General features: G+C 45.8%; 2 protein-coding genes across 2 annotated transcripts; one reads left to right on the top strand and one right to left on the bottom strand.

Annotated features, from left to right (window-relative positions):
* Nucleotides 1-452: 452 nt before the first annotated feature.
* Nucleotides 453-9,531, bottom strand: PPCS (phosphopantothenoylcysteine synthetase). The gene is made up of 3 exons (XM_066606733.1): nucleotides 8,957-9,531; nucleotides 6,242-6,345; nucleotides 453-3,929 (listed from the first exon to the last, which is right to left on the bottom strand). The coding sequence occupies exons 1-3, from the start codon at nucleotides 9,474-9,476 to the stop codon at nucleotides 3,600-3,602; spliced, it is 954 nt and encodes a 317-aa protein (XP_066462830.1). The 5' UTR covers nucleotides 9,477-9,531; the 3' UTR covers nucleotides 453-3,599.
* A 148-nt stretch (nucleotides 9,532-9,679) lies between these two features.
* Nucleotides 9,680-22,829, top strand: ZMYND12 (zinc finger MYND-type containing 12). The gene is made up of 8 exons (XM_066606732.1): nucleotides 9,680-9,996; nucleotides 12,869-13,010; nucleotides 14,388-14,559; nucleotides 16,106-16,275; nucleotides 17,923-18,045; nucleotides 19,568-19,676; nucleotides 20,415-20,560; nucleotides 21,556-22,829. The coding sequence occupies exons 1-8, from the start codon at nucleotides 9,887-9,889 to the stop codon at nucleotides 21,694-21,696; spliced, it is 1,113 nt and encodes a 370-aa protein (XP_066462829.1). The 5' UTR covers nucleotides 9,680-9,886; the 3' UTR covers nucleotides 21,697-22,829.
* Nucleotides 22,830-23,719: the final 890 nt, after the last annotated feature.

The raw sequence follows: 23,719 nt of genomic DNA, 5'->3' as shown, positions 1-23,719 counted from the left end.
CTTGCATGAATGAAGCAGTGGTTCTGTATGCATGCTACGGCTCCATTCATTTTAACTACAGCATCCGTGATGGCTGAGCATTCGTACTTAGCAGTTTGTAGCACTCCCATTAAAATGAATGGAGCAATAACATGCTTTTGTGACCTCCGTGCCGTACATGCGGCAATCCCCCCTTTCTTAAGATCAGACTCCTCATGACCATAAAGTTATCTGCTATCCGGTCAGTAGGGATAACTTTAGAACTCGGGACAACCCCTTTAATGGAACTTTCGATTCACCTTGGCCTTTCTGTGTTTAATGCTATATCTGCTACCCTGGCTGACTGAGATGGAGGTCTAAAAGAGTGGACCAAATCAAAACTACACCCTGTGATCAAGGTCATATGATACACTTTGTCCAAATTCGCACCACACTTATCCCAACACACCCCTGGACTCTAATAACCACATAGATGCCAAAAAAAGTTTTCTTTAAAAAGATCTCATGAAATTGTGACATTTACAATCTGAAGCAAAAGACTTATTGAAATGACATTACATTCAATGCGGAGCCTGGTTATACAGCATGAGGTTACAGACAAAGAAATGAAGCCATGGCGATACAAGCTCCAGCATACAATTAGTACAATACTGGATAGACTGAGCCTAGCAGTTACATGTAGCAAATAGTTGGGTATCAGCGCTAATACAGTTTAATAAACTACAGCTGGAAGAAGGTCGGACGGATCTTCAGCTTCTGAATGTTTCTATCCAGAGAGCGCAAACCGATCGGGGTGAGGGAATATTCACGGAGCATTCTGGAGTATAGCAGCACGATACAATATAGACATCTGCAGCAGGCTCCTAAAATACTGCAGATGGTTTGCTGGGGGCTGCCATTACTTCTAGTTAAAGGGGTCTTCTGGTAAGATTGTTATTCACTATGTGCAGAATAGGGAATAACTAGTTGATTGGTGGAGGTCTGACCACTGCAACCCCCTCCAGAATGAGGATTCTGTATACCCAAAGTGAATGGAGCAGCAGCACTCCATTTATTGCAACAGGAGTGCCAGAAATACAGTTTAAGTGCTCAAACATATCTGCTGCTTTCATGGAAATGAATGGGAGCGCCAAAGAGGGAAGAGCACCTTTTTTTTTTTTTGGCTCGTCCGTTGAAATAAATGGAATGGTGACTGAGTATGTACGCTGTAGTTCCAGTCTCTAAAAGGGAAATATGTAATTCTGTTCTGGTGATTGCTGGGGGTCCCAGTGGTTGGTACAGTTCGCTGGCAGCTATGCCTCTCTGGTTGATTTAAGGTGCCTTGCTGGCTACACTTTATATCTAGCAAGGTGGTAAATTCAGTAAACGTACAAGGAGCGCGCCCGGTTCCGGGTCCATAGGAGCGCAGCACACCTTATAAGCCTCCCTTCACATTTCTGTTCCATTATGGTCCAGAAGAATTAAGATAAATCGTATATTAGATTTGTCAAGAGGACAGAAGCTTGCCGCACTTGTCAGAATCCACCAACTATAATGGGCTCCAGCCGGTTTACCAGTTTTTCTGCAACAGCAGCCCAGCCAGACGTGTGAACACCGCCTAATCTCCTTTGCGTTTCCTTATCTCAACGTTTTTCAGACTACTTCTTGCTATATGTGAAGGAAAATATTCTCACATGATGAATACCTATACTGACCAAAGGTTTGCTGCAGCTTAATGCCTGCTACAATGTACACTATCCTACCTAAAGTCATTGGACACCTGAGCAAGAGTCAGAAATAGTATTTATTTACTACTTAAAGGGGTTCGGTCAGCAAAAAAAGAAATTCTATACTCACCGGGTCATTCACCAGACACCGCCTCGTCTTCCCATGTCCGTCCTGCAGACTGTATAAGGCAGTGCAGAAGCTGGCAAAGTTTCAGCTCCGCAACTGCCTCAACCACTGCCGGGCGTCAAGTACTTCCGCCCGGGTCAGTGGTCGGCACGTGACGCGTCACTCTTATGCCGGCCGCGTCTAACCGCCGGAGTCGACGGCGAGTGCGCATGCGCACCGGGAAGGGGGACAGGCGAGTATAGATTTTTTTTTTTTTTGCTGACAGAACCCCTTTAATGAGACATCCTTTGGCATTGGATACTCTCTACTAATGTCTGATACTTCAGCTGGTATTTCCCTTAATTCATCCTGCAAATGTCTGGCAAGTTCTCTCAAAATTGACTCTCTGCAGCCAGTTCAATCTTGGAACATCCATAAACTCAAACCAATATAAAACAGCGTTGGATCTGTGACAAGGCATGTTATCTGGTGGAAATATTGCCGACCATTCCCAGAGTATTACCACATTGTCTAGAATGTCAGGGTACACCTCCATGTTCATGGTTCTTGTCACTACAACACACAGACGGGGACAATGCCACGTAACATCTCCAGACCATAACGGAACCGCCCCCGTACCAACACACTCAAGCAAAAGGTGTTCCCCAGCATCCTCCACACCAGGTACCTCCATCTGATGTCAAGATGGAGAAGCGCGATTTATCACTAGTTTATTCATGGCTCAGCTGTCCCCTTGCGATACGCCAACGTACTGCACTTTGTAATGGACGGCTTATGTGCAGCTACTTAACACACATATCCAATAGTGTGCAGTTCTCGTCACAAACTATGGCTGACAGCTCCACGGGTCTACATCTTATATAGCATGGGTTAGGACACACAATCCATTCTACTGCTAGGGATATCCAAATACTTTTGGTAGGACAGTGTATTTGCTAAAGCCTACATTGCGCTGCAGATGTGCAGTTTACAGACCCTCTCCGCTCCTGGATACTTTGTAGCGTACTATCCCCGAGACATACTATACTTGCTATCTACAGGTTTTCAGTCATTGCATATAAACAAGAATATTTCTCTTTATTCCCATCAACCAATTTTGCAAATGGGACTAGTACCTAGGGCTTATGGGACAGCCGATTCCATAGCCAATTCACTTATCCATAAGAGCCAACGCAACCTAGAATTCCATCTAAACGTTATTTGATTGGTTAGTGTCAGGACTGGTCATTGTATGTACAACGGTTAACTAATATGGACTCTACTCCAATACGGCTTTATCAGCCTAGTTTGTAGGGCACCACAGAAATAATACTACAGTGCATCATTAGCAGGTCTGTTTACCTGCCACTTTGAAGAAGGAAAAAGATCCCAAACCTTTCCTCTGGCAGCAACAACAGACCTCCCTCCCTACCTCATCCATGGAAATGCTAGGTGGTCGTGGTCACAGTGTAAAAACATTTACAGTATGTCAGATGTGTAGAAGTCTGAAAATAACCCGAAAACTACACATAGGCAGAGCATCATTGGTGCCATAAGGCCAGACAGACACCAAAAGTCCAATTCCCACATATGATACACCTCAAGAGAAAGGTTCACTATAGCAGGACCCTAATTTATATAGATGAAGCATTCATCAGCTTTGTCTCAATAGCGTAACACTCCCTCCATTCAAAGTGAATGGCAACGGCTGTGCTATGCAAATAGTATAGAGATTGCAGCAGACGCCCGATCAAGTTAGTGTCTACTACATCTGTACTATGTATTGAGTTTCAGCTCTAGGATGGCGGCTAATTGGCTGCAGTCCCTTCCATAAACTGTGTGTGGCGTAAAGTCAGATCCTTGATGATCTTTTCTTCAATCTCCACCCCTGAGCGTTCTTCTTCATCAGATATGGAGAGCTTGGTCTCTTCTGTGCCGGTCACGACCACCACATGCCCCCTCAGCGTGTCCAGGATATTTGCCACCACTACCTGATGCCGGTAGGTCGCCAACGCTTTCCGTGCTCTCTCGATTAGGATTTCTTTATCGGTTTCTAGTTTAAAAGAAATGACAAAGGCTTTGGGGGCCCAGTCCTTCACCAACGGGGACAGCATCTTGGGAACCATCTTCATTGTGATCTGAAATACAAACAAAGCTGCAGTTTTTGGAATCTGAAACTAAAGTCCAAATTGGGGTTAAAGGGGACATTCTGGGCTTCTACTATTGGTGAGTCATTGGTAAGTCATGATTAGCTGATCGGCAGGGGTCTGCTGATGCTGCTTTGGATCTCCCTGCCCCTCAATTGATCTGGCCCAAGGTCAATGCAGCAGACCGGATGACATCATCAGTGTTCGGGGTTGGAAGTATAATAGATGGCTTCACCCCCATTGAAATCAATGTAAGCGATACCTCTTACTACAATTCTTCCCCTGACCCCCAATGACAGCAAGCTGGACGATCAGCTTGAGGGTTCAGCGTATTCATGTCTTCAATCTAACGGATAGGGCACCAACAAATGCACATCCCCTGCAGACTAATGCCCCTTTCAGACGGGCTGATTCACATTTGGACGAGTAAGTGACATCACCGCTAACTCGTTCAGCCGGGCAGATCGTTGAGAATCGTTCACTTATCATTTGGTAATCCACTTTCCTATGTGAAACACTTAAACTGCCTTCACACAAGGGGGGGGGGGGGGGGGGGGGGTTTAATCGTACAAGATTTATGCATTGAGACGCACAAATACAAACCCCATTCTTTTGAATGGGTTCATGTACATGAGCGATGTTTTCCTGTATGGCACCGCGATGCAGAAACAAATCGCTACATGTTCTATCTTTCTGCGTCATCTTGCATCGCAGCGCACATTGTTTTCAAGCAATGAGAGAACCTCCGTGATCCTCCCGCCGCTGCAATTACAGCTGCGGCGCGGGATTTCCCTTCATCCCCAAAGTGATGCCAGGTAGTTTTCACATGAGAACATTTTGCATCCCTGGGGAATTCACATGGTAGGAAGCGCAATATGGGGGCGGGATTCACAGCTGCATATTACGCTCACCCGTATGAAGGTAGCCTGAGCAGGGAGTGTTTAAACGCAACGAAAAGTGAACGATACCAACAATTATTTTTAATCCTGCTAAAACTGAACGATGAACGAAAACCGCGCAATTTAAATGATTCTTGTTTGTCGGCTCGCGTTTAAATGGAACAATTATCGTTCGCCTTCACTCGTTTTACGATTTTTTTTGAACGATGAACATTGATACCTGCTTGTCGCCCTTCCTGAGCAAGATCAGCACTGGTTTGAACCGTTTCCGCAACTGAATCTCTAGGAGACGGTCCTGCCACTTGCTGGACTTTCCTGGGCTCCCTGAAGCCTTCTTGACAGCAACAGTAGAAATGGGGGTTTGTGATTAAGTTAATTTTTTTTTAGTAATCTACTTAATGAGAAGTAGCACTGTAAAAACTTTGTGAAAACCCAAAGTTTGTGACAACTTCAAAACTTTTGGCCACGACTATTTCCTTACATAAGAATTTAGGAAAGTTTTGACAAGTCCTGTAAATGCGTGTTCTATTCATCCAAGTCCCTATTTATCAAAAACATCAATAACCAGGAACGTAGGAGCGAGCTTAATTATATCACAATGCGACGAAAAGTCTTCAGCATCTTGATGGCGTTCAGATCAGTACTCTCACTTAGCCATCCTAAAACACAAATCATCTTTTTCAACCGTTCGTTAGATTTATTTTTGTGCTTCGGGTCGTTGTCTTGTCCCATCACCCAATACCACCTCCCTCCCCCACCGTTTAGGGTATGTTCATACAATACAATTCAGTGCTAGGTTTTCTGCACAACTTCTGCGTCAAAATCCATAGCTTTTTACCACGGAACTCCATCCTGTCAAGGGGCAGATACTAAGAAGAAGTGACATGATATAAGTTTTACTATACCTCATCTGTACCTAAAAAACTGGTACTAGTAAAAACTGCAGCTCGCCACGCAAAAAACAAGCCCTTCTACGGCCACGCCGACGGAAAAATAATTGGTTATGGCTTTAAAAAGTGGAGATGAAAATCCCCCAAGAAAATCGGTGCATCCCTATGGCCAAAACAGGCAGTGTCCTTAGGAGATTAAAGGGAGTGTTTGGAACATTTACTACTGATGACCTATCCTGAGGACAGGGTGAATGTGGGGGGGGGGGGGGGGGGGGGGGGGATTACCACCAATCAGCTGATCGTCGGGCCCCTGTCAGTGAGGATCGTGCCGCCAACATTACAGCAGCCTGGTTGGTCATGCAGATTTAGTGTGAGCTGTGCCTGCAGTACCAAATAGGGCCATTGCAATTCCAACAACAGCCTGCTCCCAGCGCTGTCCGCGCAATCGGTGATCAGCGGTGAACCCAAACAACAGAACGCCTCCGATCAACTACTGATGACCCATCTTGAGTACCTGCAACGGGCCGCTAGATGACTGGATCTTGTGCTCCGGGATCTCTGATGCTGGGATGTAGAAGTCGGATACTGCTGCAGCCAGGTAGAACATCGCACTGGACCCTGAGGGAGAGGAAACGGGCGGCATTAGACGGCGCGATGCATCCATGTGATGACTAACAGACGCCCCAACCACAAAACTGCAGCAAGATACTAGAAGTGAACGCCCAGAGGGCGGAACTCGTTGCGGAGTTTACGTTGGGAATTCTGTCCCAAAAAACTGCATCAAAATCCGCACCTCCTTCCCCCGGTTCGCAGCTCAGATCCGGCCCTGTCAAGGGGCAAAACGTGCATGCGGAATTCCAACGCAGAAAATCACGTTTCCACATCAAGAAGTGACGCGCTTCTTTCTGAGTCACAATTCCGCATACGGATTTTGTCCACTGGCAGGCCTAATCTGCATGTAAATCCACGCCAAAAACGACGCCAGAAGACACGGATTTTGACAGTTTTTGGAATTCGCCGGAGAAAGTTCCACCATCTGAACAAAGCCGTATTCTTACACCACAAGGGGGCAGTCAATATATTCTATTACTCATCGGGGAACCCTAGAAGCAGAGAATCACCCCAACATCAAGTTTACACTAGGAGGAATTTGCGCCAGGTTTCCTGGTTTTTATTTTCGCAGCCACCAATAGCGTTATCACACCCGTTAACCCCTTCCTACTGTGCGCCATACATGAAGGCACATGGCGGGCGGCACTGTGCCGAGCAAACCCCTTACAGGGCGAGCGTCGGCTGTCTTTGAAAGCAAATACCCGCAACAGCCACAAACTTCGATTGCAGCCGTTAACCCTTAAACCCCTTAAGGACGCGGCACTTCCCCCCCCATTTTCGTTTTTTCCGCCCCCCTTAAAAATAAAAACACTCTTATTTATCCATCAACATAGACTTCTGGGGGCTTGTTTTTAACAGGATTTGCATTTTTCAGTGGTGCTATATAATGTAAGCGGAGCGGGTCTTGTTTCTATGTAGGACACCCTGCAGCAAAGGTGACACAGTAACCTGTGTGGGGCGCCATGATACAAAACCAAATTTTAAAAACAAAATCTCTTTTGGAATCTCTGCCGCCATAAAACGTATTTTTCCGTCAACATGGCTGTACGAGGGCGCGCGCTCTGTGGGACGTCCGGTCGTTTCTGCTTTTTATTACTATTTTTCCTTTTGGAGACGGGGCGACCAAAAAGCGCAATTTTGATTTTTTTTTTATTCTGATGACATTCATCGTGTGGGTACAGTACAGTAATGCATTACTTTGATAGATGCAGCGATACCAAATATATTAAGGGGGATTTATTTAGATTTTTTCACTATAAATATGGAAAAGGGTTGTTTTTTTTACTTTTATTACCTTTTATTTTTAATAATTAATACGTTTGTTTTTTTTAACTGATTTTTTATTTTTACTCCCCTAGAGGACTTGAACCTGTGATGGTTTGATCGCTCCTGCAGTATGAGGTTATAGCATAGCATTAAATTTCACAGTGATCAGACAGGCCATCTGCAATGGCAGTCTTCAGTCCTTAACAAGGCCCTGGCAGCCATGGCGACTGAACGGCACCCCATGATCTCATCAAACCCCAAACCTCCAGACGTAACTACAAGTCACGGAGCGTTAAGGCTTTAAGTCACTGGTAATTCTAGTGGCATCTAGATGTCCCGATCGGGACTGACATGTCCTAAATAGAGATGAGCGAACGTACTTGTTTCGAGTAATTACTCGATCGAGCACCGCGATTTTCGAGTACAAAGATTCGGGGGGCGCCAGGGGGAGGCGTGGCGGAGTGGGGGGTAGCAGCGGGGAACAGGGGGGAGCCCTCTCTCTCTCCCCCCCCCACTCCCCGCTGCAACCCCCCACTCACCCATGGCACCCCCCGAATCTTTTTGCCCGAGTACGGAAGTACTTGAAAATCGCGGCGCTTGGGCGAAAAAGGGGCGTGGCCGAGTACACTCGCTCATCTCTAGTCCTAAACCGTCTCCCTGTGATTAAACCGTGGGGTCTGGACTTCGTGTCGAGGCATCCCCATCTGCCATGAATGTCTGCTTATTACAATGCACCTGTGGCGTTTATTAATAGAATGCCTGTTAAAATACAACATACTGCAATACTCAAGTACTGCAGTATACTGTACAAGTGATTAAACGACTGCCGGTTCAAGGCTTTCATGGGGATTACAAAACAAGTTAAAAAGTTAAGGCTTTTTAATCATTGCGAAAAAAACAAAAAAACTGCTTTAAAAGTTAAAAAAAAAACCAACCCATCGATGAAAGAATAAGGTAACGGAGATCAAAAAGTGGCAAAGAAACAAAGGTTTTAAAAAAGGTATTTTTTACAGGATGTGGCATCGCCGTGCTCGCTTCGACCCAAAGACTAACGACGTCGTTTTAACTGCACTGCGGTAACCGTGAAAAATTTTTTAAAAACCCTCCAAAAATGGTGCAATCAAACTTCCCGTTTTGCGCCACACTTTGTAAAACTTTTCCAATACATTACACGGTGCCGCAGAGAGCTACAACTCGTCATGCAAAAAAGCAGTTGTAGTTACGGCAACAGAAAAGTTTTGTTTTTATTTATTTTTTTTTTTTAAGTAGGGGTGGAAAAATTAAAACAAAAGGGGTCCCGGGGGCGTCTACAGCAGAAACCCATTCCCAGATCTCCTGTGGCGCCACACACCTAGCCGGCTGAGCGCCTGGGCCGCGGCCAGCAGCAGGTGCAGGTAGTCGGACAGGGTATTGAACTCTATGGACAGCAGCCGGCCGGACTCCTTCATACGGCTGTAGTCCTGTAAGACCTGCACGATGCCCGGCAGGCGGCTCTGCTCGGCCTCTACCCTGGGAGCGCCATCCCCGGGAAGCTGCAGCCGCAGGACATCCAGCCAGTTGGTGGCAGCATAGCGCCGGCTGTACGGGTAGAGGGAGCGGTGTCTGTGCAGGAAGATCACCGCGTAGCCGGCCTGCAGGAAGTATTCGGCGGATGCTGCCCCCCTGCGGCCACTGCTGAAATTATCCAGGAAGCGAACAGTGCGGGATTCCAGCGGGACCTTGGTGCCCCCAGAGGTGATCAGCACCACCCTGCGCGCTTCCGAGTGGTGGCCCAGGGCAAAGGCTTCCATTGCCCGAGCGGCATCTTCCACCGGTACTTGCGGGGGAGCAAAATCCTGCCGGATCTGGTCTGCTGGATTGGGCTCAGCCATAGCGCGCGCCGTATAAGAAACTTCAGCTGTCACTCGGCCTTTTTAGATTTTGTACTATTTCCGGCTGCGACGGAAGTAGCTGGGCCGCCATCTTTGAATGGGGCATTTCGTAGGTCTTGGGAGCGTTTCACTGCTAAAAGCTGGCAAAAATGTCACAATGCCATTTTTATGTCAACATGTTGCCACTGAGGTTCTCTTTTGTATACAATCATCACAATAACCGAATGTCATAATCATGTAGGAGATATGAAGGATTGACTACTAGAACTACAAGTCCCGGCATGCTTTGCTTCAAGCAGCCGAACAATCACGGCCATGTTTCAGTCACAAGGAAGCTGGCTGATGACGTCACATGGCAACCAACTCAGCGCCCTTAGCAACCGACGTCTTGGTGCTGCAGCTAGAGTCTCATGGCCAACGTGAACCCGCTGTCTAACCCCAAAGGGGTGAAGCGGCAGTGCGAGCTGTGCGGCAGCCCGGCGTATGTGCAGTGCAGCGGCTGCAAGGTGACGTATTACTGGTGAGTAGTGCAGGGGTGGATATGGCCGCTCATCGACTAAATATGGAGTCATGGGTACACTGGGAGACGGGCAGTTCCGGGGCAAAATGCAACTTTACTCTAAATCGCTGTCGAACCAGCAGACAGCCACTGGGGGGCGCAGGCAATCAGCTTCAAACGCAGATGAATTTACAGCTGTTGACCACTAGAGGGCGCCAAGGGTAATGAGCGGTCATTCACACGCCCGGTTTTGCGCTGCACGCAGTGAATAGATCCCATTCATTTCAATGGCTTCATTCACATTTCTTCGCACGATATGCGGTCACGTGGATAAATATGCAGCGTGTTCCAGTACGCAGTTGTGCGTATTAGGGCTTTATCCCACCATTTGCGTATATTGTTACCCGTGTAAAATATATGCGTGTAAAAGGCAGAGACTAGAACCCATTAATGTCAATAGATCCGTTCTTATGAGTTCTCATACGTTCCACCGTCACGGAGCTTGTGTCGACGGCGTATGTGCATGACGCCAGTCCTAGTCGAGGACTCTCCAGTGGCAGGGTACTCTCTCCGTGACGAGGATATTTGGGGGGGGGGGGGGAGTGAGTGTGAGGGGTGGGGGTTAAATATAAGCCCTACCCCCAAAATAATCCATAACTGTAGAAAAACAAATAATGATCCATCACCTTAGTAGCGCTGTCATCTTCGGCGCATCTTCTTCCCGGTCCCCAGCTCTCTTGTTCAGCTTCTCTTCTGGCCGGGGAATGAAAAATCCCCGCCTCCTGAAAGCGCTGCCTCTGATTGTCTGAGCGCTGTGAACCAATCAGAGGCAGCGCTCAGCTGTCATTCAATAAATGGAAGCAATGGGCAAAATTGCAAAAAGAATGGAGATGCTGCAATTTGGTTTTAACGCTGCATCGCAAGCGATAAGACATCACACATGTGAAGGGAGCCATTGGGAGCCATTGGCTTCATAATTTTGGGATTTCTCGCAGCGCAGAGAAATCGTGCGATTTTCTCGCCAGTGTTAAGTCACCCTAAGGGAGTGGAGGTTTTATAGTCCCTGAATTAGTGTTGGGGGAGTTCACAAGGCATCTGACACACAAAAAGGAACTTATCCCTGTAATGTAAGGAGCTGTAAGACCTGCTCACATATACTGACTACGCATAGGATACAGATCACCAAAACACAGCAGGACTATAAGATCCCGGGGACATTCACATGTTCCACGTCTAATGTTGTATATCTGATCATGTGCAGTAAATGTCCTGTTGGGGGGCGTTATATTGGGGTAACAGGTTCAAAAACTGAGAGCCAGGATGAGATCTCATCGCCACACGATTAAACAGAGAAAGACAGAATTTCCAGTGGCCAAACACTTTTCTAGTCATGGACACAACATAGAAGATATGAAAGTTATTATACTGAAAGGCAATTTGAAGTCACAAAGCCATAGGAGAATTTGGGAATATAAATTTCTAACAACTTTTGACACTTTCAATAGAGGGTTAAATTCTTCATGAGGCTTTATGCGTGACTGGGAAGTATGAGACATCTATAGCACAGATAACACACAGGCCTGGTGACCCCCTAACACTAATTCAGGGACCATAAAACCTTCACTCCCTTATCAGTGACTTTTTCAAGATGTTTGTATTTCCGTTGTAGTATTAATCACATTCGTATGTGTGTATAAATATGCAGGCCTCCTCGAATCGATTTCATTGAACCCTACGTAGGGTCGAAAGCTCACTATAACATCATGTATTTTTGTTAGCCATTAAAAGGTATCATATCTACAAGATTACTTGGTTTCTCTTGCTGAGAACAATCACATTTTCCACTATTAGCAACACAGTACCAAACCTTTTTTCATTGTGAAGAGGAAGAACAATGTACTCATCATGTGCCCCTAGACCTCTTCATGATCCTATTTACCTTGGCAGCAGCTGCCTGACACCGGTTGCTCAAGCTAATGGGTTCTCTGCTCATTTTTTCACTGATGACCATTTTATCATCCAGTCATGACCAGCAGAGAAGCAGGAACTGCCATAGCTGCGCTGCTCTACCAGTGATTGCAATGGGAGTGAAGCCGGTGCCGGCACACCCTCCCCTGTCCGCTGATGACCACGTCTCACCATCTGCACTAGACATGCGGGTCAGACGATCAGCTGATGGACAGGGATCTCGAGCTGAAGACCCCCGTCCATCAACTGCTGATGACCTATCCATAGGGTAGGTCATCAGTGAAAAAATGGGCAAACAACCCTTTTATGTTTGCAGCCTTAGAACAATGAAATCTGTTCCAGTGTTCAAAAAGTTTGTCTGACAGAGTTAAAGAAATGAATATTGTTGTATTCCCTCCCATAGACTATCAGAATTTTCTATGTAGAGCATTGTATATGTGAAATCACAAGTGGATATGTTTTAGCTATTGAAATATTGTGTATGTATAAAATTGCATGCTTCCCATAGGAAGACATTATATATGATGTTACACATTAAAGGGGTTGTCAAGTTGTAAACTATTGATAACCTATCTACAGGATTGGCCATCTATAGAAGAGCAGCGGGGGTCCGCTGCCCAGGGCCTCTGCTAATCAGCTGTGCATTTGTGCACTGAGCTGGTTTCGGCATGAAGCATACAGCTCCGTTCCCACTGCAGTGGCCAGAATTGGTATTGCAGGCCAAGTTCTCATTGAAATGAATTAATGTTCTTCACTTCTCCTGTGAGTGGTTTTAGTGTATATTGACAGCAGTATGGAACTCCTTGAGCCTTATTCTCATAGGTGCCTTGGGACATCCTACCATGTACTTTCGCCACCGTTACTTCATTGTACAATAAGACTAGTTGATAAATAATACATAAATTGATATTGCTCTTTTCACCAGTGACGTGGGGCACCAGCGAACAGACTGGACGAGTATTCACGAGAAGATATGCCAACTGCTGATCCCGGTCCGAACTCCAGCCCCTTTCTTGAATTCTGCGGCAGAAAGAGCTCATGCCGTGGACCAGTTATTACAGAGGAAGGTACAGAAGCCCCCCATATGTCCAGATTCTTCATGCAGATCATCGGTGTTCATTTTATAGGGCTTGGAGCTCCATTTTACTTTATATTGAACTCATAAGCCTATTCCTTTTTCTCCATTTGTATAGCCAGCATTCTGGCTACCTGCAGTCGCCACTTGGGGGAGCTTGCTGAATACAGATTTGTATAGCTAGCTTTAAACTTAAAAGGATTGTCTGGGAGTTTTATTATTGATGACCTATCCTCAGGATCAGTGGCGGTTCACTTCTCGAGATCCCTGCCAGTCAGCTAATCCTCACACCCACTGTCTGATCTTGGGGCATATTGTTAGTGCGGACAGAGCTGGAAGCGGATAGAGCTGTCAATATTGCAGCATCCCGGTTTGGTAATGTACACACACAGCTCCCATTAAATTCAATGGGAGCTGTACCTGCATTACCAGACCAGGCCACTGCAGCATGGACAACACATTCTTCTTCCAGCACTGTTCACACTAACAACATGCTCCAGGATCGGCTAATATGTAGAGTAGCGAACCCTTGCCGATCAACTATTGATGACCTATCTAGTACAAGTCTGTAGAAGCCCTGTAAAGCCTTTCCACCATAGGGTATAAATGTACACCCTGGCTGAGAAGTGAATGGGTGTACATTTATGCTATATGGATAAGAAGCTAAACTTGTGCCATCCACAGTGGCTGACAGCTGGCCTCCTGCTAGAACAACGGGGATCGTTGAGGGCACCGATCCCTACTGTTAACCTTTTACATGTCACGATTAATGTTGATTACGGAATATAAAGAGTTCACAGAGGGAGGGCGCTCCTTCTGTGATATCACCTACCCTCCACCATGTAACCGACGGGTTGCCATGGCCTGTGATCGCTATGATTAGGGATAATGCACTGCAGTACAGAAGTACTTCAGTGTATTATCAGTGCGATCAGATCATCACAGGTTCAAGTCCCCTACTAGGGGACTGCTATCTGTGTATGACTGTACATACAGGGGTGGCTGTCAATCACTGATAGGACCGCCATTTGGACTGTTCAGCTCAGGATGTGCAGAGGGTTAAATTAATAAAATACAGGTTATACTGAATCTCTCCCCATAAAACTATATATATATATATCTGTTCAGCTCCTCCTGCTCTATAACACGATGCCCGCAGTTTGGACAGCACGATCGAACTGCCAGATTCCCTTTAAATGCCATATTATATTGCAGTGCTGGGATGGAAACAAATACCGGATTATCAGACTTTCTGGATTATCAGAGTTGAGGAATATCACTGTGCAAGAATTGATGATGCCTTCTCATTAGGGGAGTGATACAATGTGACAGTGACGCAGCGAATGACAAGGTAGTTTTACCTCTACAGAAACATTTAATTGAACTGACTACTAAGGAAGCTCAGAGACTCCTGTATGAAGGACGCCACGTGGACGCCATCCCTGCCGCCACCCATTCCCTGTCTTTCAGTGTGGATGTGTATGGACTGAGGTCTGTGGAGTTAGTACAGGTCTACCTCATCCTCGCTGAAGCCAACATTGGTAAGTGGTAGCCGGTGCTGTGATTACTTGCAGCTTTGGTTGTAAACTGTGACATAGCTCTTGGGGATTTAGAGGTTGCAGTATACAGGTATCTGGATTCTGGTGCTTGCAGGGGTTAAGCATCCCCCATAAGAGGACAGCAGTACTAGAAATGGCCTGTGATGTTGGGGAGCCCTGGTCCAGAGTTAGCATTACATGGTTGTAGAAGAAGCCACATCCTATCCACAGGAGAGCATAACTTCTTGATCACCACTGAAACCCCCACCAATCCTGAGAATGGGGGTCCTGTGTCCCCCTCATCTGTTGCATGCTTCCCCCACCCGCAGTGACATCACATTGAATGGAGCATTGGCCAATCATGAGCCTTCAGCACTCCATTAATTTCAATAGGGCTGACAGAAATACCCAAGTGTTTGCCGCTCAACTATCTCGGAATTGCCATTGAAGATGAATGGTGGGGCCTTGCACATGGCGACCGCTGCTACCTCATATATGTGAGTCAAAAGTCTTGTATCGCTTTTACAGTTCACAGCTAAAGGGGTTTCCAGTGGAGGAAAAAGTATCCTAAAAGTCTGGTTGCTCTTATATAACACACTTCTACTCACACTATTGGTTCCCTGCCGCTCTGGACTCTTCCGGCCTCTTCTGTGTAAAATGGTCATATGCCATCTCAGCGCTGCAGCCAATCACTTTCCTCAACAGTACCAACCATTTGGTTTTCCAATTTGTTCGGGATGCATGCTTTGCTTTGGCCCCCATCCGACTTCTGTCTACTTCTGTGTAAAATGGTCACATACCATCTAAGTGCGCATTTTCTCCATGTGGAGAGCGCCTCGTAGGGTGGAGGACCCTTAGAAGGCCATGCATGCTCCTCTGGGAAATTTAGTATGAAAATGGGAGATGGTACAATGCCTTTACAGCACCAACTGTTAGAAAGTAGAGTTCCTGCAAGTCAATGTCCGACCTTCTAACAGGCCTTGTAACGTGACTAGGAATATAAGCCAAAACCAGAGTCTTCTCCTGAAGGAAGAGATACCCATGTACAGACAGCTGTTTCGGCTGGCTAGATGAGAGGCCTATGGCATGGGTCAGGAGGGATAGAGTGTCTCCTTCTACAGAATACCTTCTAAGTCTCCTCATGTTTACTAGGCAGTCTCTACAAGGAGAAACTGTACCCCTCTGGACCTACATCATAGACCCCTCACCCCACAACCTAGTGTACACTGATGAGGGGCAAAAACCCCAAAACACCTGTCTGTACATGGCTATCTCTTCGTTTGGGAGAACATATCAAACACCTCTTTTTATGTCAAAAGTTACTTTTTTTCTTGGGGTTCCTTTACTTTCAGCAGTGGCAAGAGGTTACAGTCACGTTTGGGTCGGGTTAGTTTCAGGGACCTTCAGACCCTTCTGCCACCCAAGAGGACAGCAGTACTATACCAGGAGCTACACCTCTGACTTTTGGAAGATAGAGCTGTCCTTCCATATTCTTGTATGGTATATTCCATATGTTGATTATTCTGCATTTGTGTCTCCGGTTGATTAGGTCTTGGTCATCTGACACAGGCAGAAGAATATCTGTCCCATGCCTACTGGACAGTGCTGAAGAGTACAGACTGCAGCAATTCCATCAGATCCAAACTACACCGCAACTTAGGACTGCTCTACTCAGCAAAAGGCGAATTTGAGGAGTCACTCCGACATCTGTCTAATGATGTAAGTAAAGAATTTTTATAATAAAGGGGTATTCTGGGCATTTACTATTGAGTTTAACAAGAGTTGATCAGTGGGGGTCCATCATATCGGGATCCCGGCTGATCAGCTGGTCCTATGGCCCGCTGTCAGTGCAGTCGCATTGGTGGTCAGAGCCGAAAGTGTAATATAAGGCATCACTCCCATTGATTTCAATCATAGTGAAGCTGTCCATTACGTTTCAAGCTCTGATGCGGACGTTCAGTCCCGCTGCACTGATTGCGGGCCAAAGGATCAGCTGATCGGCAGTGATCCCAGGCAGCAGATTCCTGCTGATCAGTTATTGTTGAGCTATCCTGAGGGCTGGTCATTATTAGTAAAAGCCTGGAATACCCAGATTTTCTGTGGGCGCTGTACAAAGAATACATCATTCCACTGGTTTTGATAGGGGCTACTTCCATATTTCCAAAAATATATCACTCTTCAGACAGGTAAATAAACCAAATCTTCCGTACTGTTGGTTACGTTGGTTGCCCTTCTATAAACTTTTTCAAGTTCTCTGATGTATTTTTCCATGAACTGGTACTATGGAGATGTGGCTGCACAAGTGCTTTATAAAGGGGTAAATAAAGCCACATTCAGATCTCTGCCTATATGTGCTGTTTGGCTCCATTGACAGAGCCTAACAAGGAAAATAGTGGGACCGCCCCAGGGACAGGGGACAAGTTTAGATTATAACCATCCTCATTCTTTCACCTCTTCTCTTGCCAAAATATGCTTCTCTTGCCAAAACAGAACTTCTCTTCTGCTGCTGTTGGTTTCCCCTCCCCCTCTGCTCCACACATACACTGAAAGTGACAACCTTTAGGCCGCCTGCAGACGAGCGGAAATCCCGCCGCGGGATTTCCCGCGGGATTTCCCCTGCTGAAAGTCTGCATAGGAGTGCATTACAATACGCACTCCTATGCAGACGGCCGCGGTTTGGCCGCGCGAAATCTCGCGCGGCAAACAAACCGCGGCATGTTCTAATTTTCTGCGGGGCACGCACTCACCTGGCCGCCGGCTCCGGTCTGCGCATGCGCCGGCTGCGCGGCAGCCGGCACATCAAAGAGACGGGGCCGCCAGGCGCGGGTGAGTACGCGCTCGTCCCTGCAGGCTCTGGGGTCGGATCGCGCGGCGAGATTTCTCGCTGCCGGATCCGACCCGCTCGTCTGCAGGCGGCCTTAAGTCAGTATTCCCGGTTCAACTTCAAATGGCTGTAGTTCCAGTTCTGTAAGAGCTAATGACATGCTTTTGGGTATCATTTCAAAGCAGAGAATCCTGACTTTAACCCTTTCCAATCCAATTTGTATCCTGAGGTGACACGTTGGATAGGCTCCAACTGCAGAGAGGCTGGCAATATACAGTAAGAGAACCCTGACGGACGTCTTTCAACATCGGAGCTGTACAGCCTTAAATCATAATGTCTTCAGAGGTCAGACAGTGGATTGGAAAGGGTTAAAATGACCCCAAAAGTATGGTGGTCACACTAATAGCACCGGAGCTGCAACCATTTGTAGTAGAACGAGCTCTGGTCATCCAAAACTGTAATGTCCTTTCCCTGCAAAATGAACCGAGCTCCTCCTAAACTGTTGGGGGCTAAGTAACTGGAGATTGCCTTACTTCTTCCAGGTTTATTTCGCAAGTACGGTCTCAGGACCAAGTCAGATCAGCACTTCTGGAGGATTCTTCCATATGGCCAATATATTTTTCCGGCAGAATAGAATGGATATTGCTGATTCTCTGTATTCTGAGGTATGTCACTTTGTTGCCTTAACAATTAATACTAAAGATCGTTTTCAGGCGCTTGTTTGTACATAAACAAAACCCTGAATGGAAAATCTGATCGGATATGCAACAGCAGAGAAAGATATCACTCTGTAACTAGACAGATTTGTCGTTCAGGGGTGTGGGAAAGCTGAGTAATATCATCTGTAGATGGTTTATTGGCTACCATGTTGGTTGTCATCCAGCTTTCTCCAAAAAATTGATAAAATTAAAGGAGTTCTTACACAAAGACAAATGCTATTTAAAATGAAGTCTGCATAGCCTTAATTTATTGCTTAAATTGCTCCGTACATTGCACAGTGGCCTGGGTTGGTACTGCAAGCAGAGTTGCATTCACTTCAATAGGATTTCTCAGCCTGCAGTACCAACCTTGGGCCACTGTGCGATGTACAGAGCTGTCTGCTTCCTGTAGCAAGACAACTAGAAGTGGGACAATCTGGCTGCTCTGATTTCCAGCAATCAACTATTGTTGCCCATGGAAGCTGCATCCAGGCATACATGTCAAATGAATGGCAGCCTATGTAATGCATAGATAAGCGAAGTCTGCCAGAGCAGGAGGCACGCATACACAGTGCTTCTCTCTTCTGGCACATGGAGGCTAGTTACGGGCAGAGGACCTTCCTCTATGACATCAGCCTATTAAGGCATATAGACCTGGATTGCCATCCACACAGCTCCATACACACCAAGATCGTATTGCAATCACAGTTCCCATTTACCTAAATGGGCACAGTGCCTGCAATACCATCCTGGCCACTGCAGTGCATACAGAGCTGTGTGTTTCCAGCAAAATATTTGCTTCATACACTAGCGTCGCTCCTTGGTGATCAGCTGACCTTTAAGTTATCAATAGTTCAGTCATGGAAATCCTCTTTAAAGCTATTTCAGGACAATATTCTGTTCCAGGACTAAAGCCTGAGAGGGGTACACTACCTGTAATTGTTCTTATCTGCCTTTGCTTTTAGCCGCTGGATCAGCACCCTTTTTAGCTGTCCAAGATGGCTGATACAATCTTTAGACTACCTAATCCTCACAATGCAATGGTAGTGTTAGACTACCATACACTCTACTCTCTGATTGGCCACCGATGATCATGTGATCAGTATCTGCAAATTAGAGAGCAGTGCACAGTATGCACTACGTAGTAGGAAAATTGCCATGGTCATATTGGACGGCTGAAACCAAGGCCTAGAACCAGTGGATCAGAGCAACGGCAGAGAAGAACTGCAGGTAATATACGCACTTTCCCGTCTTGTTCCATGACAGAATCTTGTCTGAAAACCGGAGGGTTACTTTAAAGTACAAGAAGACAACTCAAGAACGGACATTCCGATAGTCTGGACTATAGTATATAGTCAGACTTTGCTGGTCCGCATACTTTACCTCCATGTTTGGCCACAGTACTGGACAGGAACATACGTATATTATACATAACCTCGCACTGTATACCAAGCGGTGTCTTATATGTGTTGGGTTATTTGTTTTTCAGGTCACTGACATATGGCATACTCATCTCAGCAGACTGGTGGAAGTTCAAATACAAGCATCTTTGAGAAGCGTCACTGTTTGGTTTGATGATGCTGATCAGGAATATTTAGGTATGTCTTTTTAAGGACCATTACTCCACTGCCACAGCCTGAGCTGTTGGCTCCTGACAGGAAGGGTTCACCGATTCATGCACCAAACCCTCTCATCAGCATGGTGCAACAGAAATCTGGATTTATCTGACCAGTTGATGTTCTTCTCCAATCCAATTTGTGCTCTTTTGTCCTCTGGAGTCTTGCCTTCCTGTTTCTCCTACACAGAATGGCGCTAGAACTGGTCGAGTTGTGTATTCTGACACTTTAGCCGCAGCACCAGCATTGTATTTAGCTGCAGTTAGCATGACTGTGCAGCGCCCTTTAATCAAAATGATTCTTGATATCCTCCTCTGACCCCTTTTGTCAGCTTGTTGTTAACGTTTACAGGATCCCTTTTCACTGGATGTTTTTAGTCGACACACCATTCTCGGTATACTCTCAACAGAGTTGCATAGGAAAAACCCCACAAGCTTGCCAATTATTGAAATCCTGGTCCCGGCTAGTCTAGCACCGATGACTAAGACTCATTGGAAGTCATTCGGATTACACTATTTTCTATTGTAATGTGAATTCACATTGAAACTGAACCGAAAACGTGTCACATGATTTTATGCTGCCATCCCGGGTCTAATCTGAGATCACCCGCTATCAATCAGAGAGCATATTTGCTCTCTGATGGTTACATACAGGGATGCTCCTTTCAAGAAAGGGCCAGTTATCACACAACCTGATTTCTTTATTCCTTTCTTTCTATAGATGAAAACCAAGAAGCTGAAGCACTCCAGATACTCAGTGCTATATATGACATACGCGAACAGGCGCCAAAGAAGGAACCGAACAAGATGGCGAAGATCCTGCATGCTCTGACTATGCTGTTCTTCCTCAGCAGGGATTTTAATAAGGTGGGTGTTTCAAAGGATCTTTGCAAATTCATAGGACTCACTGGCAAAAGTTATTGTTAACTAGAGGCAATTTGTGAGATAGTTTTCTACATCCAAATTCTCATCCTACTTGCTGAGAAGTCATTTAGGATGTCAGATTTGATGTGTGTATAAATATGGGTCCAAGCACTGCCCTTCTCAGCGCTGGCGTGTATTTACGGGCAAATACTGTTAATATGGTAGAAGCCTTAAAGAGGCACTAACTCTGCAGACAACCTATGCTCCTATACTGGCTTATGTTAGTCTCATCATTTCTGTAATATACTTGCATTAAAAATGTTTTTGCTTTACCACTGTAAATCATGTTTGAGGTGGCTGCCACTAGGGGTCACCATTCCAGCTTTTCTGCAATCCACTCTCTGTCATTAGGTACAGATCTTCTGTAGTAATAAGGACACATGGACATTTCCATAGCAACATGGGGAGGGGCTATCTTCACAGGAAGCTCTTGTGCACTTGCAGGCTGACAGATCTGCAGACACTCTGATTTCTATAGTCTCCGCCACTCCTGCTGATACAGCATGTGGGTGGGTGTCTGTACACACACATTATAGGGTTTACTAAATATTTGGACAGAATGTCTCTGAATGCCTGAATCCTCCTGGGAAAGCAGAGGGACAGGCATTCATATTCTGCATACCTGCTGATTGAACCAGGGACAGTGCAATGCAGCATGGCAAGTTAAGGGCAAGGAAGTAAGGACAGTGAACTACTGGCAGAATGCTAAGCTTTCTACACACACCCTTCCTGAAAGTGGATTGCAAACTGCAGAACAGAAAAATGGGGAAGTGCTGAAAATCAGAACTTACAGACATGAAACAGGGTGCAGACAGCAGCAAATCAGGGGTAAGGGGAACCTGGTTGAAAATTTGTTAAAAACTCAGGTACACTTAAAAAATATATGAGGCACCCGGCCAGAAAGCTGCATCATAATATATGGTTTTGTTTTTTTGCAGGCCAGTGAATGGGGGAAAAAACTGCTTCCGATGACCGAACAGCTGGCAAGAGATGATCAGTCAGACAGCATCGCAGTCTTAATAGAGAACATTGAAGGAAAATTAAATACCAAACAAGTTGCTTACCAGCAAGATACTTAATAACAAAGTCATGTAATTTCTCTTGGAGTCAGGAGGATCTGTAGATGTGTTGCCATGTTTCACCATTAGAGATGACAATGAAAAATCTTCTTCAACATCATAAGCACTGCATAAAAACAGAAAATCAGAGCCGCTACTGGACTCTTATGTGCCAAAATGTGATTGCTCTCAGTAAGGACTTATTCACACAAGCGGTATTCTTGTGTAAGTTTTGTGTGATGCACACAAAACTCGCACGGAAATTAAATACCGTCTATCTTTGGGCGTTCCCTCGGATCGCCTCGCCCATTGTTTTCAATGGGACCTTAAAAGCCATGTGTGATTGTTCTCAGTAAGAGAAACCAAGTAATCTTGTAGATATGATACCTTTTAATGGCTAACAAAAATACATGATGTTATAGCGAGCTTTCGAACCTACGCAGGGTTCTTCCTCAGATCTTCCACAGGAGTCGGAGCCCCTGCTCCCACTCCTATGTAGTGGCCAGAGCTCATAATTGCAGACACAGCTCTCATTAAAATCAATTGTAATTGCAGGTTGGGGTTCCACTGATTTCAATGAGAGCTGTGCCTGCAATTACAAGCACTGACCACTACACAGGGGTCAGAGCAGTGGCTTCCGCTCCGACCCCGTTGTCCCCCGGCACTGACAGCCAGCGCTGTCTGGAAAGCCCCTTTAATTTGCATTAGAAGAATAACCTTGGAGGATAAATCCTTAGTTAGTCCACAGATAATTACAGAAGAACGGTACTATATAGCGTTAGAGAATTTTGTTTCAGAATTGTGATTTAATGGGGAATGTAAGTATTTGCTAAACCAGACAGGTCAGCAGACCTTGTATATCCACTGACTTGACCTTTAGTGATTTTCTCCCCAACTGATGGCCTGGATTAAATTTAAGAACATTGACTTCTATCACCAGTTACAGAGAGACATGAGTCCATCACCGTGTCTTGTACCAGCAAGTTTATTAGGAAAATCAATTTCGCCATCATTTTTAGCGCAAAACAGTCATTTGGTGTTACATTGCCATTGTGAATTTTGGGTCTGGGGGGGGAGTCACCTGGTTCTCCCCTCCCCACCGAAAAAAGAACCTATGATACAATAACAGGCTTATAATAAATAGTAATACTTCACATTTCTTTTTTGCCTTCTTTTTTATACATGGTTGAGTTTTACATGTATGTACAGTTGTGAACATCGCTGAAGACAAGCGCTGTGAGCTACAAGCAGTGACCACACATACAATGTACATTATTACAGCTACCTACAGTTATTTATATATCTATTTGTACACTTTGGATTGCTCATGCCTCTTATTACAGACCGTGTACTTACAAGGTTAAGTATCAGGTGTGGTATGCCTTAAAAGGGGTGTTCTGGGACCAGACTCAGACTTCAGTGTAATGTATTTGGGGATTCTGCCCTCTGCCTAAACTTCGCAGCCAGTGTCATAATAGATGTAACCCATGGGCACTACCACTATACATCGCCCATGGGCTCCAATGCCACAACCATATATATGTGCATGCAGTAACAGAACCAATGGACGTGATATCATTTATCCAAGTTCCAGAATATCCCCTTAAAGGGATATTCCCCAAATCAAATTTTATCACCTATCCACAGGGTAGGTGATAAAAGTATGATGAGTGGGGGTGTCACCGCTGAGATGCGCACAGATCTCAAGAATGGGCTCCCATGTCCCCCTACCTTCCACATTGCAGGCTCACTGTACCTCCCATCAGTGAGAAGTATTAAATAGGGTGGCAGTCGAGCATGCGCAGTGCTGCTCCATTCATTTAAATGGGGTTGACCAAAGCAGCCGGGCACAAGCGCTTGACTGTCTCCGGTAGTCCCATCGAAGATGACTAGAGCGGCATTGTGCATGCTTGACTGACACTCCATTCAGTTTCCTCCTTGCTGTTGAGGTGCAGTGAGGAGAAGAGGGGGGCATGGACTTCCGTTCTTGGGATCGGTAGGGGACTCAGCGGTTGGTGATAAAAGTCAATTTTGGGAATCTCTC

This window comes from Eleutherodactylus coqui, chromosome 6 (genome assembly GCF_035609145.1).
Source record: "Eleutherodactylus coqui strain aEleCoq1 chromosome 6, aEleCoq1.hap1, whole genome shotgun sequence".
NCBI lineage: Eukaryota > Metazoa > Chordata > Amphibia > Anura > Eleutherodactylidae > Eleutherodactylus > Eleutherodactylus coqui.
This window is presented reverse-complemented; position numbering and strand designations above follow the sequence as displayed.

Coding starts and splice junctions, on each gene's coding strand:
- PPCS (XM_066606733.1), bottom strand. CDS start 9,476: ATGGCTGAGCCCAATCCAGCAGACCAGATCCGGCAGGATTTTGCTCCC. Junction 6,346..8,956: donor CCAGGCGCTCAGCCGGCTAG/GTGTGTGGCGCC, acceptor CCTCTCCCTCAG/GGTCCAGTGCGATGTTCTAC. Junction 3,930..6,241: donor CATCTAGCGGCCCGTTGCAG/GTACTCAAGATG, acceptor TTTGTATTTCAG/ATCACAATGAAGATGGTTCC.
- ZMYND12 (XM_066606732.1), top strand. CDS start 9,887: ATGGCCAACGTGAACCCGCTGTCTAACCCCAAAGGGGTGAAGCGGCAG. Junction 16,276..17,922: donor TCCGACATCTGTCTAATGAT/GTAAGTAAAGAA, acceptor TACTTCTTCCAG/GTTTATTTCGCAAGTACGGT. Junction 20,561..21,555: donor TCAGCAGGGATTTTAATAAG/GTGGGTGTTTCA, acceptor GTTTTTTTGCAG/GCCAGTGAATGGGGGAAAAA.